Raw genomic sequence first — 20,038 nt, 5'->3', positions numbered from 1 at the left:
TTGGGGATAATTAAATGATTTTTTTAAAGCAATGACTCTGTGGAGCAGTCTTTATAAATGTCTCCTAGTTATAATCATTCCTTCCTGCATCAATCAAATAATTCATCAGGTATTTGAGATAATTGGCAAGAAGTATCATTTGTGAAATATCAGGTCTTATTACCCAGGAAGAACAAAGGTGATATTTTGCAATTTTTAATGAACTGTCTTTGTAACTGCACAGTTTTTTTATCCTTAATCATCCTAAGTTGGATAACTAGAATTCCTGAATAGCCTTAGCAAACTACAAGTGCTTATCTGTTACACTATTCACTGCTTATTTAAATACAGAACTTAATTGGCTGCATGGGAAACTGTTGAGTGCTTTACAATTTGCAATAAGGTCAAGTGTTCATCAAGGAATTGAATCTGAAACAGCAGGTCTTCAATAGAGAAAAAAAAGCTCTTGCACATTCTAAATTCTGAATCTCCAGAGTAAGCCTTTGTATATTCATAAAGAACACTGTGAAGGGTCAAAGGAATGTATCTGCTGAATAAAAAATGAAATATAAATCACTTTGTAGAGACGAAAAGAAGAAACAATAATGCTGGAAATCTGAAATTAAAAACAAGACGGGAGAGGTGTACAGCCAGTCAGTCAATCAGAATCGGAAAGAGAAAGATTAATTTTTCAAAACTGAAACGTCAGCTTATCTTTCTCTTTATGATTGTTCAATGCTGTGAATTTCCAGCATTTTCTGTCACTACTAACTACATCTGTTGCACTCGATGTTTCAATCTTTGCCACAACCATTTTTTAATATTCCTGTATGTCTTTTATTGTCAAGAATTTAATATACAGTACAACAAAGGAGCTTGGTTTAAAAAAAAAGTGAGACCTGAAAGGACCATTTCTCCATGTTAATCAATCACTGTAAATACAGTATAATACTTTTGAGTTGAATTAATTAGAAGCTTTTCCTCCATCTGTCTAATAGAAAATCAGTTATTTTGGCAGTTCTTAACTGGGATTAAAAATAAACATCTACTTGCCTTTATATGGTACCTTTAACGTAGAAAATTGCTCCAAGGTGCTTTAGAAATAAATGAATGCCAATATTAGGAAGGGTGGCCAAATCTTGGTCAGCCGGATGAGTTTTACTAAGTGTCTTAAAAGAGGAGAGGGAAATGGAGGGATGCAGGGTTTTAGGCAGGTAGTTCCAGACACGGCATCTTTGCTGCTGAGGGCACGGCCACAAGCGGTAGGACCAAGGGACGGGAGGATACATAAAAGGCCCGATTCAGAGGAACAAAGAGTTCGAGAGGAGGCTGGGTGGTTGTACCGCTGGTGGAGGTTACAGAGATAAGGAAGGGCAAGGCCGTGAAGAAATTTAAAGATCAGGATGAGAAATTTAAATTGGAGGTTTTGGGGACTGGGAGCCAGTTGTTCTAGGTGAGTTCTAATTTTGTGTAAAATAACAGCTGGAGTTAGGTGAGGCAGTGATCGAGTTAATACACAAGTGTATACTGTTGTCAGTTTTCAGTTTTAAAACACCATGGGACCGAAATTGTCCCTTTTCTATAAGGCCTCTGACCACCTGATAGTGGCGGCCATGGGTCGGTGCAGAATGGCCGCCGAGTCTCCGTGGAGGGGCCGCCATTTTAGACATTGCCCTTCCTTTGGTTTGGAGCGGTGTAGAGGACTGCTCCGCCCGTTTTGCCGCCGTGGCATGCATGTGCTGACCCCTTACCAACCGGCGGTGACCCGTTCCCGAAATTGCCCATCGGGAAATTCCCCTTTTCCCGGAATTGCTCCACGGGAGCGGCGCCACCGCCGATTGGTGCCCCTGGCAGCTTTTGCTGTCGATACACTCTCTGTGGCTTGGTGGCCCTTGAAGGGGAGGTGTCATTGCTGGTTACGCCATTTTTTTTTTTGTCCGCCAACTGCCATGTCGGGCCGATAATTATTGTCTCGGGTTCGGCCGGGCCGCCAACAGGCAGCCTGGCACCCCATCTTGGTTACCAGGTCGTTGACCCCACTGAAACCCTCCCTGGTGGCCCAGTGTTTGCCACTAAAGTGGCTGCAGAGTTCGCAACGGCCCTCCCTTTTAACTGATGAGGGACATTATGACATGCCAGCGAAATGACGTCATCAGTGCGGTGCTGATGCCTTGCAGCGTTGGCCGCTGCACCCCACTCCCGCCCCGCTAGTAACGGTCATTCCGCCCCACCCCCACTTCTGCCCCCATGATGATGCCACTTCCGCCCAGCTCCAAAAAAATCGCTGAAGTGCTGAATTTCGACAGTTAGACCGCCCCATGCATTGGGGCAGCCGGAACACTTCAGGAGTGGCAGATGTGACTCTTTTTGGGCGGTGGGCAATTTCAGCCCCATCTTTCCTTAGGTCAGTAGGGCAAACCCATAAACCTAATAATTACTGTTTATGATATTAACATACAACAGATGGCTAACGCATTTGAGTGACATTCCTCTGCTAGTATTACCAAGGTATTAATCCATTGGTTTTAAATCAATTACATTTATTTTAAAAGAAAACACATTAAGGGCTAGAAATTGGTCTTTTGGCGATAGCGGTATTTTTTCGATATTTGTCGCCAAAAATACCGTTAAAAACACAGCTATTTTTTAAATCATGAAATTGGCAAAAAATTGCGCCCGACGGTAAAAATCGGCGTTGCACGAGGATTCGTTGTGGAAACTGCGGTCCTCGCCAACTTTAGGCCGAGGCCGATTACTGCTAAAAGACAGGTCCTGGGAGAGGGGAAAACACACACAAAATTGCAAAACACAAAAAATAAAAAATCAGAAAACATTCACAAGACACTTATCTCGCAAATCACTGAAAAAGAATTAAAAAATAAAAACTTTAACTTACCATTTTTGCAGGTCTTCATACTTATCGCTGTTTATGGGGCTGCAATGCAGACTTTTCTTGGATGTTTTTTTTCACCCAGAATACGGGTGCGTCGAAGGGCCAATTTAAAGCAATGTCGCTTTTTTTCATTCTTGCACGACGGCGGTCTGCTTTTTAGTGGTATTTCAAAACCGTCGGCGCAAAACTTTGGCTAATTTAGGTGAACACCTTTTTCCATCAAAACAGGTGAAAAACCACCAAAAAAAAACGAGAACAAGGCTGGCCAATTTCTAGTGTTCATTACAAGCATAGTGAAATTTGTAGGCTATAAATCAATTATTCGGGCAATCTTAACCACTGAAAAGCCAAAAAAATTATTACCTTATGCAGTTTTGGCAGAAAGGTTTGACAATATTATAGGAATGTTTTGGCTGTTCTGCAGTAAAAATATAAATTTCCTGTGAAATCACCAAGAATTTGTCTCCGACACATTAGGCAGTTGTGGTAGAAAAAAAAAATCGCTGTGTTGTGTCTGTTGAAGTCACGTGTGCGGATTAGTGAGAACTATTGAATTAGAGAGACAGAGGGGAAACCATTCTCCAGGGAGACTGGTCTCACTGCTGACTCCAGTCCATCTTGTTTGAGTTTAGAAAAGAAAAATGTATTAAAGGAATAATCCGGATTACCTTGCTCTTAACCTCAAGAATTTATATGAAAATTACATGTATAATTTTTTTTAAAATAAATTATAATATAAGGTGTAACCTTTTGAACACACTCAGTAAAATAGTTGGCCTGTCAACTCGAACAACCATCTTCAAATACTTATGAGGAAGTGCAGAAATTGATGGGACCAATTTTTTCTGTCATTTGCTGCTGGGGAATGCACATGTCCCCAAGAACAAAGGTCAAGAAAAAGAGTTGACCCATTTTGCTAGGCCCCTGCCACCTTTACATTGTCATGTTTATTTGCGGCGCTTCTCCGAGGGATGGAGGTGGTGCTGCTCCTACTGGAGGGGCTGGTCCATCACAGAGATATAAATGAGATAGGCGATGGCCACCCACCTTCTTTTCCTGAGATTCCACACACAGGTCTCCCCAGCGCAGGAATGCTTGGTGAAACCTGACACAATGGACTTCTCTCGGACTTCCGGAAGTGTTGGCCCCAGGGGCAGACTGAAGACAGAAGAGTACACATATTAATTGTGGTTTAAGATCTCACCAGGATGAGTTACACCACTGAGGATCTTCTATCAGCTGCCAGAAGGCCTCAATCTTAGAATCCCAATGCGCAGCTGCAGGCTTGAGAACCCGACAACTTCACTTAAAATTCCTGCTGTTTTTCAGGGTCAAGATCCAGTCAGAGGGTGGGCCTGCTCCAAGATAATTGTCAGAGACAGGAAATAGTGGCACTCCTGGGGCTGGACACTACAGGTGCACTACTTCTGTCCAGCGCCGGGGCAGAAGGGGAATGGATCGGGAAAATCAGTCCCATAATGTCTTCTACATTGGGGAGACCAAACGGAGATCGAGTGACCGCTTTGCGGAACACCTCCATTTAGTCCGCAAGCTTGACCCCGAGCTTCCGATTGCGAGTCATTTTAATTCTCCGCTCCACTTCCACTCTGTCCTCGGCGTCTAACACTGTTCCAATGAAGCTCAATGTGAGGATCAGCACCTCATCTTTCGAGTAGGAAGTTTACAGCCTTCTAAACTCAACAATGAGTTCAACAATTTCAGAGCATAACCTCTGCCCCTATTTTTCCAGATAGCAGCTATTGATGATTCTGCCATTCCCATTTACACCCTATCTAGACTCATCTTTTGTTTCTTTACTTGTCCCATTACCATCTCCTTTTGCCTTGCACCATCATCCCCTTTGTCATTTAATCACTTCTGCCTTCCATCCTATCACAGACCTGCCCTTTTGTGCTTCCCTCCCCATCACTTTCCTTACCTCTGTACTTGCTTAAAATCTGTTACATCTCTAACTTTTTCCATCTTGACGAAAGGTCATCGACCTGAAACGTTAACTCTGTTTTTCTCTCCACAGATGCTGCCTGACCTGCTGAGTATTTCCAGCATTTTCTGTTTTCATTACATAATGGGGCTGAAATTGCCCCTCTGCGCAGGGTCAGTTAGCAACGGTGGCCAGCGATAAGGGTACGCTAAAGGGTTTTCACCTGGTGCTGCACACAGAGCACTCTCCCCAGAATTGCTCTCAGGGTTCGGCAGGTGAAAAGGGATTTGTGCTGCGCCCAGGCAATTACGTCAGCAGCATGCACGCCAACCCCTTATCGCCCCATACCGACCCCTTTGCGCCCCATGGGGGAAATTGCCCTGCAGGAGCGAATGTGATGCCACTGACCGCTTCTCCGTACGAGAAGCTGCAATGGTTGTGGTGCTCCAGCCGCCCCTAAAGGGGAGGTGCCGCCACGGCAGCGGCCATCTTTTTTGTGTCCGGCCAACTTTTCAGTTGGCCCGACAATGGTGGCCACCGGCCGGGCCGATACCTTCACTGGCGGCACAGTGGGCGGTACTGAAGGTGCTGCTCAGATCACAGCAGCCCTCTCCTTTTAAGAGAAGTGGAGGGACGTTGCAACATAGCGGCATGACCGACGCGCTGACATCATCAGCTTATGTGAGTTCTCCGGAAGCATCGCAAGAATGCACGGTTACCGCCCCCCAGCATTTTTTTTCCTAAAAAAGGGCAAATCCGCACTGACTCCAGCGTTTCCCTCTCCGGTGCAAAATGAATCACTAATTCGAATTATGCGGTATGGTGAGAAATCAGGAATGGGGTACTGAAGTTGCATGTTCAGCCATGAACTCATTGAATGGCGGTGCAGGCTAGAAGGGCCGAATGGCCTACTCCTGCACCTATTTTCTATGTTTCTATGTTTCTAAATCCAGCACGGGCCAATTTCGGCCACAATGTCTTCGCCTGGCTTCTGCTTACAACATTCCTTTTTTTTTAAATTCAGCCTTTTATGTTGCTCAGCAGGGCTTAACGTATATGTTTCATCAGCATTTGGCTTTGGCATTAGAAAAGTCAATCTGGAGATCTTTGTTGACGTTCAAAGATGTAGTTTGGTTGCCAGGGACATTCCATCACTAGACTTCCAGCAATCAAATATATACTTGCCACGATACTACCAGTGGACATATTTTTCTTACCCCTCCAATGAACTACCAGGAATTAAATTATCCCCTTCAACTCATACACTGACAGGCAAGGGTTAAAGGCATTTTTTCACTTCCTTTCTATCCCTACTGCCTTACCCCAACATCATTCCATCCATACCGACATGAAACATGGATTATGACTCACCATTACATCAAATAAGATCAAATAAACTGACCATAGCACATTGCGAATTACAGCTCATTTCCTGTCAGAACAGATATGACATTTGAATGTATTAAAAGTTCACTTTTTTGCTTTTGTTATTGAATCAGCCAGCTTTTATTTGTGTGGTTTCAGCCACTTGCCGTAACAGAGGGAAGCTAATTTCTGGGACAAAGAAAATAGTGAGGCATGTGTGTGAATAGATAATTTTACCCTTTGTAGATGAACATCATTTTTTTTTAACGAGGATTACTCATCCATACTTAAATTGATCCAAGTATTTGTGAATTAACCAGAAATGGCTCAACGTGGATCACTTCAGGTTTTCAGTCTAGCACAGTTTGCCGTTCATCCCTAACTAGGTAAGACATGTGGAGTTGATCATGTGACAACAATTTAATGCCCTCATCACAAAATAACTTTGAGTAATTTGTGTCTTTTGACTCTGCCCTGGAAAATCTCTGGAGGTGATCGACGCGAGTCCCCCGCCAGCACCATGGACCAAGTTCAACCAAGACTTGACACTACGGAGGAACTTCAAACAGGTGAGGTGTCTTTAGCGGATCAGGGCCTAATGGGGACGGAGTCTCCAGCAAATTTCTTACCTTGGGTAGTTCAGGTTGTCAGCCATGAGCTGCCATTAGTAACTGAATGGCAAAGTGGCCATAAATGGCCTATGGATACATTCTGTGTCCTGCTCCTCATCGGCATAATTTAGCACCTCCAACCCAGTGATTCCCCTTCTTGGTTGTCCATTTGTCCAGTGTACAGTAACACAACTACCAGTAAAACTTCCTCAGGAAAGATTGGATAGAACTCAGAAAAATAGCTTAGAGTAAAATTCTGCCCTCCTATGCTTGAGCAATAAGGAGAAGATTCAACCCATCTTACTTGCACTCACCTGCTTGGGAATTTTGAAGGCAAGAGATTTGGCTTTCATAGCATAGCCTCTCATCCTTCCCATCTAAATATGTTCATGTCTTTAAATATTCTAGCGAGGTGCAGGGGTCAAAAATCTTCCCATTAGTTTCCAAGCTACGTTTAGAACAAACAGGCATGAGAACATCAGATCTGGAATTCAGAGTCTGTCTACTAATGTTTTCTCCCTGCTCCCACCCTGACCCTAGTCCCTCTGTCCCTGGTTATTCCAGGTAAGAAGTTAAGAAGTCCATGCTCAGAGTTTTGCTGTGATGATGAGTTGGAGCTAATAAAAATCAGTTTCTAGCAAAATGAATCTTGACTATGTTAATGCGAGCTTTTTAGAAACTTAGAGCAGAGACTGCTGTCTAGCTCAAATATTATTCACCTGGAGTAGGGCACATAAAAGCAATTATGCTCTAAGCTATCTCCGGGATCTACAGGCTCACAGCATAATACACATGTATGCAACGTATTGTCACGTGACAATACATTAACGACTTGGAAGAAGGGACTGAGTGTAACGTAGCCAAGTTTGCTGACAATACAAAGATGGGAGGATACGCAATGTGTGAAGAGGACACAAAAAATCTACAAAAGGACATAGACAGACTAAATGAGTGGGCAAAAATTTGACAGATGGAGTATAATGTTGGAAAGTGTGAGATCATGCAGTTTGGCAAAAAAAAATCAAAGAGCAAGTTATTATTTAAATGGAGAAAGATTGCAAAGTGCTGCAGTACAGCAGGACCTGGGGGTACTTGTGCATGAAACACAAAAGGATAGTATGCAGGTACAGCAAATGATCAGGAAGGCCAATGGAATCTTGGCCTTTATTGCAAAGGGGATGGAGTATAAAAGCAGGGAAGTCTTGCTACAGTTATACAGGGTATTGGTGAGGCCACACCTGGAATACTGCATGCAGTTTTGGTTTCCATATTTACGAAAGGATATACTTGCTTTGGGGGCAGTTCAAAGAAGGTTCACTAGGTTGATTCTAGAGATGAGGGGGTTGACATGAGGAAAGGTTGAGTAGGTTGGGCCTCTTCTCATTGGACTTCAGAAGAATGAGAGGTAATCTTATCGAAACGTATAAGATTATGAGGGGGCTTGACAAGGTGGATGCAGAGAGGATGTTTCCACTGATGGGGGAGACTAGAATTAGAGTGCATGATCTTAGAATAAGGGGCTGCCCACTTAAAACTGAGATGAGGAGAAATTTCTTCTCTGAGGGTTGAAAGTCTATGGAATTCGCTGCCCCAGAGAGCTGTGGAAGCTGGGACATTGAATAAATTTAAGACAGAAATAGACAGTTCCTTTAACGATAAGGGGATAAGGCGTTATGGGGAGCAGGCAGGGAAGTGGAGCTGAGTCCATGATCAGATCAGCCATGATCTTATTGAATGGCGGAGCAGGCTCGAGGGGCCGTATGGTCTACTCCTGTTCCTATTTCTTATGTTCTTATGTTCTTATGTAACTGGATTTAATTGCAGTTTTCCTTTCATACAGTATCAGTATTCCTTTATACAAAGGCTGTCCTTAACTCTACTAAGAAGGTGGTGGTAGTCCTTCAGAAGTGTTTTATTGTAGCTTCTTTACTTGAGCATTGCCAGTTTTGTGATCAGCAGCTTATGACACTCTCATTCAATTTCTGATCACCTTTCCTAAAGCCCCCATTAGTTGTGAAGATCTTTTAAGAAGTCCATATAGAAGCAGTTGTAATCTCTTCGGTTGTTTCTCCAGTTTAGACTTTTAAATGACTATCTCTCCAATGCCTATGATCGAATCCTAGGAGAGCTCAGTATAAGATGTGCTTGAGTTAGAGACATATATAGCAGCAGAAAATGCTGATGTTAAAGGAGTGTAGGAATATAGGCTGTTCAAGAAAAGACTAGACGCTTGTATGTTCAGGATCTTTTGGAAGCACTTTTTGAACCGCTGCAGTCTGTGTGGAGAACATACTCCCACAGTGCATAGCAGTTTGATACAACTGAGTGGCTTGCTAGGTCATTTCGGAGGGCAGTTAAGAGTCAAGCACATTGGTGTGGGTCTGGAGTCACATATAGATCAGGCCAGGTAAGGACGGCAGATTTCCTTCCCTAAGGGAAATTAGTGAACCAGATGGATTTGTGTGACAATCCGATAGTCTCATGGTCACCATTACTGATACTTTTTATTTCAGATTTATTTAATTAATTGAATTTAAATTCCCCAGCTGCCATGGTAATCATTAGCCCAGACCCCTGGATTACTAGTGCAGTAACATAACCGCTATGCTGCCGTACCCCAGATAACTATTAATGAGCAAGACCATATGGCCCTTCTTGAATCATATGCTGATCTCTCTTTGTGTGAAGAAGGATTTCTTGATCAGTCCAAAAATTTGAATTTATGTCCTTTTGTCCTCTACTGAGGCTCTGCTTTGTGGCTCTTCTCTGTACTGTCTCAAGCACATCAGTATCTCCCTCATTCCTTGGTGATCAACATTGCATAAGAGCAGAAGACTGATCACTTTGATCACAACATCCTCTGACATAAAGGCCTGGACTTTCCGTATGAAAGCCATCCATTTCTGGGTAATATAGAGGTGATCTAACAAGTGAAATGGGGCAGGGCGCTCAGCCGAAACTCCAACTCAAAATTGGCCACTTCGATTTCTGCCATGGTTTCTTTCCCGTGGCCCTGATCATTCTGCTGGCAGCGTATCCACCAGAATCAAATGAAGGAGAGGAGCTGATTAAGTGTAAGCACACAGGAATGTGGTTCTGCAACACTGTTTTGATTTGGAGTCATGTCGACTACTTTGTTTCTGAGCACTCACGGCTACTTTGCCTCTATGCAAGCAGTAACTATTGCCACTGCAGATGTAACAACAGCAGTTATACCCCCCTCCTGATGTCTGGAGGCTACATTGATCTCCTGGACTGCCACAGTCCCTGGGACCTACTCACATCATCATATTTCCCACATTGCATAATCACTATGGGTTCCATCAGCAGCACAATTTAAGAAGGGACTGTCTCCACTGCCTGCATGTGAGGCCAATCATTGATTTTTAACATCATGGACCTCTTAGATCTTGGTCTTAGAATCCTCAGTGGAGGCCTGTTTCTTATATCACCTCTAGGGAAAGACAGCTGTCTCCTTAAAGTTGCCACCCAACTCCTCCTGCTGCAGTAATAACGTAGCCCTTAGTGGGAGTTGTTGCTTGAGTAAGATGCCATGACAGAATGGGTGGATCAGATACAAGAAGCGCCCTTTTGGAGGCTCTAGGCTACTTAGATGTTTCCTTCTCTAAGGAATCAGCACCTGTGAAGGATGTAGAGGACATCCAACTAACTTGTGCATAATGAGATGAGACTGAGCAATGGCAGCAGGCCTTTCCCATCATCACAATATCAGCGGACATTAAAAACTCACAGCTCTGTAAACACTCCATTCAATTCCCAGTCTGGGCCTGGCAGCTCTCCTCCATCTTCTCCATCCCCCATGGGCTCCCCAGTGGATCTGTCCAGGAGATGCAGATTTTTCTTCCTTCTTTGTCTACTGTGGGACCTGCTGCTGGACATTCCTCCACTCTTGGTTGTCCTTTGCCTCTGGTTGAGTACATGTTTCTCCTTTGGCTTAACACCTAGTACAGACTAATTTGCAATGCGTTTCCACCCAGGTGGCTGCAAACATTTCCTTGTGATCATGAGCGGGACAGTGTGAAGGTCAGTTCTGCTTCCAGGAGCAGCGCAGCATCTGCATGGTTGCTCATGCCCACACTCACATTAGCCAACCTGCTGATGGCTTTAAAATGCTTCCAGTACAAAGTGGTTTATTGTGAGATGGTGAGTTGCTATTGTCCCATCATTGTTAGCACCTCCATTCAGATTGCCTTCTCATCCTATACCTGGGGCATAACTCTTTTATCTTCTGACCCTAATCGCTGCAGAAATATATCTCTCCAATGTGTGGCAACAACCTTCTCTCTCTTGCTGACCCCCTATTCCTGTGGCTACTCTAGTCTTTCAACAGCTGGAGCCTCCCCCAATTGTCCTGCCTCCCAGTGGCGGCAACACAATAAGGGACTCTCTGTGAGCCCCGACCCGGAAGATGTGACCAATTGCTGGCGGGATTGCCATGGGCAGGCATAACGTTAAAGATCCTATGGAACTATTTCAAAGAAGAGTAGGGGAGTTTTCCCCAGTGTCCTGGACAATATTTATCTATCAACCAACATCACTGAGACAGATTATCTGGTCATTACCACATTGCTATTTGTGGGAGCTTGCTGTGCGCAAATTGGCTGCTGCGTTTCCTACATTACAACAGTGACTACACTTCATAGGTGCGTCATTGGCTGTGAAGCACTTTGGGAGGTCATGAAAGGTGCTACATAAATGTAAGTATTTTTTCTTTTTCTTTTTAAGTCCCACCCAACCAATTTACCACCATCAGAGAAATTCAAGCATTTTGACAGAGACACAATTCATAAAATTCTGACCTGAGTTGACATTGTGCCCTGATTGACAAAGCACTCATCAGTGATGTGGCACTGACAGACCCAACACCCAAACTGACACTTCTAGCATGCTAAACACCGAACGTCAGCAGGCTCTAAGCAGAGCTAAGCTGTCCCACAACCAATGGATCAGAAAAAAAGCCTAATAATGTCTAAAAAGGTGGTGGACAATCTGGTAACTAACAGGAGGAGGAGGCACCATGAACCTCCCATATCCTGAAACAGAACAGAGTCTTATATTGGGGTCCTGAAGACTCCAGTTAAAGTGTATGCAAGCATCTTCAGCCCGAAGTCCACCATCGCAAGTACCAGTATCCAGCCTATTCGGTTTATTTCACGTGCTATTAGAAAGCGGCTCAGTACATTACACATCGCAAAGGACATGGGCCATGAGAACATCCCAACTGAGGTGCAGAAAACCTGTACACCAGAGCTTGCCGCTACCTTAGCCAAGCTGCTCCAGTGCAGCTATGACAATACCATCGACCGATGAATAGTCGCCCAGAAAAACAGGATAATTCTATCCCAACCATCATCTTCTATCCCAACCATGACCTTCTCCCATCATCAGCACAATACTGCGGATGCTGGAATCTGAAATTAAAAACAGAAAATGCTGGAAATCTCAGCAGGTCAGGCCGCATCTGTGGAAAGAAACCGAGTTAACGTTTTGGTTCTGTGACTCTTCGTCAGAACTGGAAAAGTTTGAGATGTAACAGATTCTTAAGGAAGTACAGGGCCAGTGAAAGGGAGAGAGAAGGTCTGTGATCGGGTGGAAGGCAGGAATGATTTAAGAGACAAAAGGGATGATGGGCAAAATGAGTAGAGTGATGGTAGGAATAAACAATAACGTCATCAAGCCACACCTGCACACTGCTAAGCTGTTCATCGCTGCCAGGCCAACCCAGCAAGTGACTCATGACCCCTTCAAATATATGACCCCTCTGATGGTGTCACTTCTTCAACCATGAAGTTCAACTTTCCAGCAGTCCTGTGGCTTGCTGCCTGAAGTTGTTGCTTGAAATCAGTCTGTGCTGCTAAATTAAGGAGCTGTGATGTCTTTGGGCTAGGAATTAGGTGAATTTGCGCCTCCCGTTAGTGCACCCGGGGCGCAAATGCCTTTGCAAACGGGTGCGGCGCTGGCATCGACTCTCGCCATATTGGGCAGGAGTTTAGTGGCAGCACTATGGCGTTGAGCCCTGATCTCCTGCGACCGGAGATCGTGACGTCATCGCCGTGTGCATCACGTCATTAACAGCCCAGACCCAAAATTCACATTCGCCTCCGGCAGCAGTGCCGGGCGAGAACACCGGGAGTTGCAGGAGGCATGGATCGGGTGGACCAAGGCAATGATTAAAGGCAGCAGAGAAACATAGAAAATAGGTGCATGAGTAGGCCATTCGGCCCTTCGAGCCTGCACCACCATTCAATATGATCATGGCTGATCATGCAACTTCAGTACCCCATTCCTGTTTTCTCTCCATACCCCTTGATCCCTTTAGCCATAAGGGCCACATCTAACACCCTTTTGAATATATCTAATGAACTGGCCTCAACAACTTTCTGTGGTAGAGAATTCCACAGGTTCACAATTCTCTGAGTGAAGAAGTTTCTCCTCATCTTGGTCCTAAATGGCTTACCCCTTATCCTTAGACTGTGACCCCTAGTTCTAGATATCCCCAACATCGGCAACATTCTTCCCACATCTAACCTGTCCAATTCCGTCAGAATTTTATATGTTTCTATGAGGTTCACTCTCATTCTTCTAAATTCCAGTGAATATAAGCCCAGTCGATCCAGTCTTTCTTCATATGTCAATCCTGCCATCCCGAGAATCAGTCTGGTGAACCTTCGCTGCACTCCCTCAATAGCAAGAATGTCCTTCCTCAGATTAGGAGACCAAAACTGTACACAATATTCAAGGTGTGCCCTCACCAAGGCCCTGTACAACTGCAGTAAGACCTCCTTGCTCCTATACTCAAATCCTCTCGCTACGATGGCCATTTGCCTTCTTCACCGCCTGCTGTACCTGCATGCCAACTTTCAATGACTGATATACCATGACACCCAGGTCTCGTTGCACCTCCCCTTTTCCTAATCTGTCACCATTCAGATAATATTCTGCCTTGCTGTTTTTGCCACCAAAGTGGATAACCTCACATTTAGCCACATTATACTGCATCTGCCGTGCATTTGTCCACTCACCTAACCTGTCCAAGTCAACCTGCAGCCTCTTAGCATCCTCCTCACAGCTCACACTGCCACCCAGCTCAGTGTTATCTGCAAATGTGGAGATTGTACATTCAATTCTTTCGTCCAAATCATTAATGTATATTGTAAATAGCTGGGGTCTCAGCACTGAACCTTGCGGTACCCCACTAGTCACTGCCTGCCATTCTGAAAAGGACCCGTTTATTCCTACTCTTTGCTTCCTGTCTGCCAACCAGTTCTCTATCCACGTCAATACATTACCCCCAATACCATGTTCTTTAATTTTGCACACTAATCACTTGTGTGGGACCTTGTCAAAAGCCTTTTGAAAGTCCAAATACACCACATCCACTGGTTCTCACTTGTCCACTCTACTAGTTACATCCTCAAAAAATTCTAGAAGATTTTTCAAGCATGATTTCCCTTTCATAAATCCATGCTGACTTGGACTGATCCTGTCACTGCTTTCCAAATGCGCTGCTATTACGTCTTTAATAATTGATTCCAACATTTTCCCCACTACCGATGTCAGGCTAACCGGTCTATAATTTCCTGTTTTCTCTCTCCCTCATTTTTTAAAAAGTGGGGTTACATTAGCTACCTTCCAATCCATAGGAACTCTTTCAGAATCTATAGAATGTTGGAAAATGACCACCAATGCATCCACTATTTCTAGGGCCACTTCCTTAAGTACTCTGGGATGCAGACTATCAGGCCTTGGGAATTTATCGGCCTTCAATTCCATCAATTTCCCTAACTCAATTTCCTGACTAATAAGGATTTCCTTCAGTTCTTCCTTCTCGCTAGACCCTCGGTCCCCTAGTATATCCTGAAGGTTATTTGTGTCTTCCTTAGTGAAGACAGAACCAAAGTATTTGTTCAATTGGTCTGCCATTTCTTTGTTCCCCATTATAAATTCACCTGATTCTGACTGCAAGGGACCTGCATTTGTCTTCACTAATCTTTTTCTCTTCACATATCTATAGAAGCTTTTGCAGTCAGTTTTTATGTTCCCTGCAAGCTTACTCTCATACTCTCTTTTCCCCCTCCTAATTAAACCCATGGTCCTCCTATGCTGAATTCTAAATTTCTCTCAGTCCTCAGGTTTGCTGCTTTTTCTGGCCAATTTATTATGCCTCTTCCTTGGATTTAACACTATCCTTAATTTCCCTTGTTAGCCATGGTTGAGCCACCTTCCCCATTTTATTTTTACGCCAGACAGGGATGTACAAGTGTTGAAGTTTATCCATGTGATCTTTAAATGTCTGCCATTGCCTATCCACTGTCAATCCTTTGAGTATCATTCGACAGTCTATTCTGGCCAATTCACGTCTCATACCATCGAAGTTACCTTTCTTTACGTTCAGGACCCTAGTCTCTGAATTAACTGTGTCACTCTCCATCTTAATGAAGAATTCTACCATATTATGGTCACTCTTCCCCAAGGCATGGCCAAGGTAAGTAAAAGAAAAAATGTACCTTTGTTGATGCTGTTTTCTTCGTGGGTTCCTGCCCGCGGTCATTCAGCCCGGCACTCTGCTTGTGTGCCTGGCTGATTGTGCGGGTCTCCCGCTCTCTTGGTGGTCCAGGTAGGTCCGTTTTAAATTGCAGAACCTGCAGCGATGGCCCTTCCCTTTTAAAGGAGGGCAGGGCCCATTGAATGTGGCAGTGCTGAAGGGCCCAGTGTACAGCATTGCTGAGGTTTCCACAGCCCGCGTCATTTAGCGTTTCAAGAAAGGAATGGAGAGCTTGATTTAGCGCTCCAGGAAGGAAGTTTTTTGAGAGTGGGGTCTATATTTGCTCGCTTTCAAAAGTTACCGCCCTGAAACAGATTGATAATGAATTTCACCCCCTTTGTGTATTCCTTTGTTTGGATCTTTCATTAGAATACCTGCTTTTGATGAGTTGCATGCTTGCAATTCCTAATGCTACAACTGATTGTCTGATTTAACTACTTTAGTTGTATAATGGCCATGCTATTAACCTCGCTGGTGATTCCTGGTAATACCACCAACGACTTGGGCTGAGCAGGTTTACTCCTGTCATTTTGGTGGACTATTTGGTAATGATATTGACCATCCATGCAAACTTTTTAAATTGTCAAGGTGTGCCTCTGGTGCAATGAGAACTCACTCATAGAAAATAATTGTAGCTAGCAGGGTGGATTTATCCCAAGATTGAACTGTTTACTTTAGATAAGTGCATTATTAGAAGGGAAGAACATGGAAGCAAGAAAAGGAAAGAACTTGCAACTTATAGGGCCTTTCGCATCCCCAAGATGTCTCAAGGTGCTTTTCAGCTACTTTTGACATGTAGTCACTGTGGTTTTCTAGGAAAATGTAGCAACCAATTTTTGCACAACAAAGTTCGACACACAACAATGAGGTAAATGACCAGCTAATCTGGTTTGGTGATATATAAACAGAAAATGCTGGAAATACTCAGCAGATCAGGCAGCATCTGTGGAGAGAGAGTTAAAGTTTCAGGTCTGTGACCTTTCATCAGAATTGGAAATAGTTCAAGAAATCAATCAATCAATCAGGCAGGCCTTGGGCATCAAAGGGGTATCCAAGGTGCTCACCTGATTTTTCTCTGCCGGTCATCCGTTTTTTTAAAGGGCAAGCGGTAGTTGAAAACCACTCCTCATCATAGGCAGTCCCTCGAACGAGCTTCCACAAGTTCACAGGTGTTTCAATGAAGGACCCGATGTTCCAGTCCTGAACTCCAATTGAGAGTGTGGAAAATGCCTGTGCATGAATTTTTTTAACGTGTGGTGATCATTGCACACCAGCCACCACACAGGCTTGACGGAGCTAGGTCTTGGTCCAATGGCAAGGGTTAACCAGGACAACTGAAGACCTGCTCTGCTGCAAGGACCTAGTGCGCACACATATCACACTGGTCCGAGCTGTCCCTGGGCCCTCGGCTCTTCTGAGCCCCGTACCCTCATTTGCCGCACCTCCACCACAATCTCTCGCCGCTCCTCCGCCACAAGCATTCTCCACATCTCCGCCACGATCTCTCGTCGCTCCTCCGCCAAACATTGCCTCACCTCTGCCGCGATCTCAGTTGCTATGCTACGATCTCTTGCCGCACCTACGCCACAAACTCTCGCAGCTCATCCGCCCCGACCTTCCCACTCCTCTGTACCTGGGCCCTGCCGATGTTCCTGCCCACGCTCCAGGGTTTTGATGATGTCACCCAGTCGCCCATCTCAAAATCGTCGCACACTTGGAACAGCTCGCGCTGGAGGTTGAAGTGGTACCGCTCCGATCAACATATAAACATAGTTAATAACAATAAGTTTCAGCCACCACATAGGCATTAATATATACTCTTTCTTTCCCTTTTCCATTTCTTTACTTTTTTCTCCCTCTGTCTTTTTTTCTTTTCTCTCTTGTCTGTTTCCCTATTCCTGGATTTCACCTTCTTTCTCTTCACAGGCATCCTAGTTGTGAGATTTGTGAATGTTTTTTCTTGTTCCCTGTAATATTCCAGCAAAAGAAATGTTGGGAATGATCACAACATGCAGGTGTGAGATTACAATCCTGAGGTTAGAGAGCAGTAGATCACGTCAGATACCTGCCGACTGCAGGAGAGTTGGTAATTTTGCTTGTACTGAATGTGGAACTATATTCTCTGGAGTTTTGAAAATTGAGAGGTGATCTCATTGAAACATTTAAGATTCCAAGAGGGCTTAACAGGGTAGATGCTGAGAAGTTGTTTCCCCTGGCTGCAGAGTCTAAAATTAGGGGGCATAATCTCAGTGTAATGGGTCGGCCATTTAGGACTGAGATGAGGAGAAATTTCTTCACTCAGTGTTTTGAATCTTTGGAATTCTCTACCCCTGTAGGCTGTGGATATTCAGTCATTGGGTATATTCAAGGCTGAGATGGATAGATTTTTGGGCTCTAAGGGAATCAAGGGATTTGGAGATCGGACGGGAAAGTGAAGTTGAGGTCAAAGATCAGCCATGATCTTGTTGAATGGTGGAGCAGGCTCGAGGAGCCGTATGGCCTACTCTTGCTCTTATGTTCTTAATTCTCTAGTAGACGGTCATCATCTAAGATTTGTGTTTTTTGTCTTGTGTAACAGTTCAAGTATAGTTTGCCGCCAGTTGGATTTTGGACCACATGTTGAGAAGGTGCCAGTGTTGCCCACTGGAATCCCAGCACAAATTATTAAGGCCTCATTATGCTCTCCATAAACTCTCAGGGTTAGTTATATTATAATCTTTACGAGTATCTCTGAACACATCACCTAATACATGTCACTCTATTCAAAAATCCAATGTAAAGCTTTTGCTTAATTTAACTAGCTATTCTACGCAACCTTAAAAGGGAGTTTACAAAGGAAGTTAGAATGCTTGCTACAAGTTAAACAAAACCATTGATATTGCAAGATTTTACAGAGGCCACTTTGCAACACAAGTGAGAGTGTCTGTCTTCTATTATTAAAATCATTCTATGTCAATTTTAAAATGTTTCCAGGACTTCCAGTGGAACTTTTAACATGTGGCTTTGCTCCACTCTAGAGCTACACTACACCTGAAGTCCTGCTTCAGCACATTTGGAAGTCATACTAGGAATTGGGGCTCTATTTTCACAACCATTGGGCGGCGTTTTTTTGGCATCCGCTGATTTTTTTTTGAGCAATCATGATTTTGCAATTTTCCTCAAAATTTGTATGCCAGCGGCGACTGTAAGCGCTGTTTTTTTGTAAGCAAAATTTTTTGCCGCAGGTCTGGTTGAAAACTGATTTCCGTATCGTTTTTGGCCATTTAACCGATTTTCTCCAACAACGATTTTTTTCAGGGCGGCACACAGTGGCCTTAAGTGCCGATCAGAAAAACCCTACGTTAACTTAAGGAAATCGGCACTGAATATATTTCTGAGCTTTTGGAGTAAGGGAAGATGACAATTTAAAACACAAATTCATGCTGATTTTTACAGAGGGAACTCGGAAAATAACTCTCGGTTCATTTTTCCCACAGAATGTTTTTGAGAATGGGGCAAATTGCAACTCCACCCCACCACAGAATCTCTGCTCACGGGGCTCCAGACAAGGGTTGGAGGAGTGCCGACCAGCCGGCTGCAGGATCGCTCCCTCGGCCGGACACAAGCACAGGAGCTCAACGCTTGGATTCCACGCCCCACCCCCGAGCTCCGCTTGTAAAGAAGCACGGGAGGCGTGGCGGGTGGAATCCAAGCGCTAAGCTCCTGTGTTTCTGTCCGGCCGAGGGAGCGATCCTACTGGCATGCACTCCAAACTGCATCGGAGATGGCACAACACAGCAGCAAACATAAGCATTTCAGCACAAGCTATAATTAAAGTGCCATAAATCTCTGTGCGTCGTGTCTCCATAGAGACAGAGCTTAGTGCTGCGCACGCGCGCAGACCACGGTATGGCCCGTTCTGCTAGGGCATCACCCACCAAAAATGTATGTGCTGTGCTTCATTAAGTCTCACAATAACAAGAATAACAAAGTTAAGAATAATAATTATGGGTGCACATTTTACTATGCCTAAGGTTGGTTTACATGCATGGCATGTGGAGGCAATGGCTACGACGATGCCGTTGTCACACAAATCAGATTGCTCAGGCATTGATGGGGAAGAGGCCATACCCTGATTGAATCTACAGGGACAGCACTCATAGCTACACCTGAGTGAGGCAGACTGCATTCGCAGGCTGCGATTTAGAAAGGAGGTCATCACAGAGATCTGCCAGCTAGTCAGGGCAGACATACAGCCAAGAAGTGGCAGGAGGACTGCCCTACCTTTGGAAGTGAAGGTCACTGCAGAACTTGCCTTCTATGCTTCTGGCTCATTTCAAGCAGCAACTGGGGACATATGTTGCATCTCGCAGCATGCTGCATATTGCTGCATTCGACAGGTGACTGCGGCACTGCATGCCAAAAGGGACCAGTTCATCAATTTCCCTATGACCACGCAGGCAATGCGAGACAGGGCTGTGGGGTTCTCCAGAATTGCTGGCATCCCAAAGGGACAGGGTGCGATCGACTGTCCCCACATCACCTTGAGAGCACCTTTGGATGACTCCGAGGTTTGTCGTAACAGGAAAGGGTTCCATTCATTAAATGTGCAGCTCTGGCAGTGGATGCCAAAACAAGAAATTAGGGATGCGTGCAATAAAGGTACAGCAGTTATCATGGGTGACTTTAATCTACATATTGAT

At 44.4% G+C, this 20,038-nt stretch overlaps 1 protein-coding gene across 1 annotated transcript in view; it reads left to right on the top strand.

The window, feature by feature from the left end:
- The window catches only part of LOC139266790 (kelch-like protein 29), a 494,463-nt gene that overhangs the window by 264,689 nt on the left and 209,736 nt on the right, over positions 1-20,038 (top strand). The window contains exon 4 of the mRNA XM_070884383.1: positions 6,671-6,748. Coding sequence (XP_070740484.1) covers positions 6,671-6,748 — 78 coding nt within the window. The remainder of the gene's footprint in view (positions 1-6,670; positions 6,749-20,038) is intronic.

This window comes from Pristiophorus japonicus, chromosome 7 (assembly GCF_044704955.1).
Source record: "Pristiophorus japonicus isolate sPriJap1 chromosome 7, sPriJap1.hap1, whole genome shotgun sequence".
NCBI lineage: Eukaryota > Metazoa > Chordata > Chondrichthyes > Pristiophoridae > Pristiophorus > Pristiophorus japonicus.
Note: the sequence above shows the minus strand (reverse complement) of the source record. Positions and strands in the feature narration are given on the sequence as shown.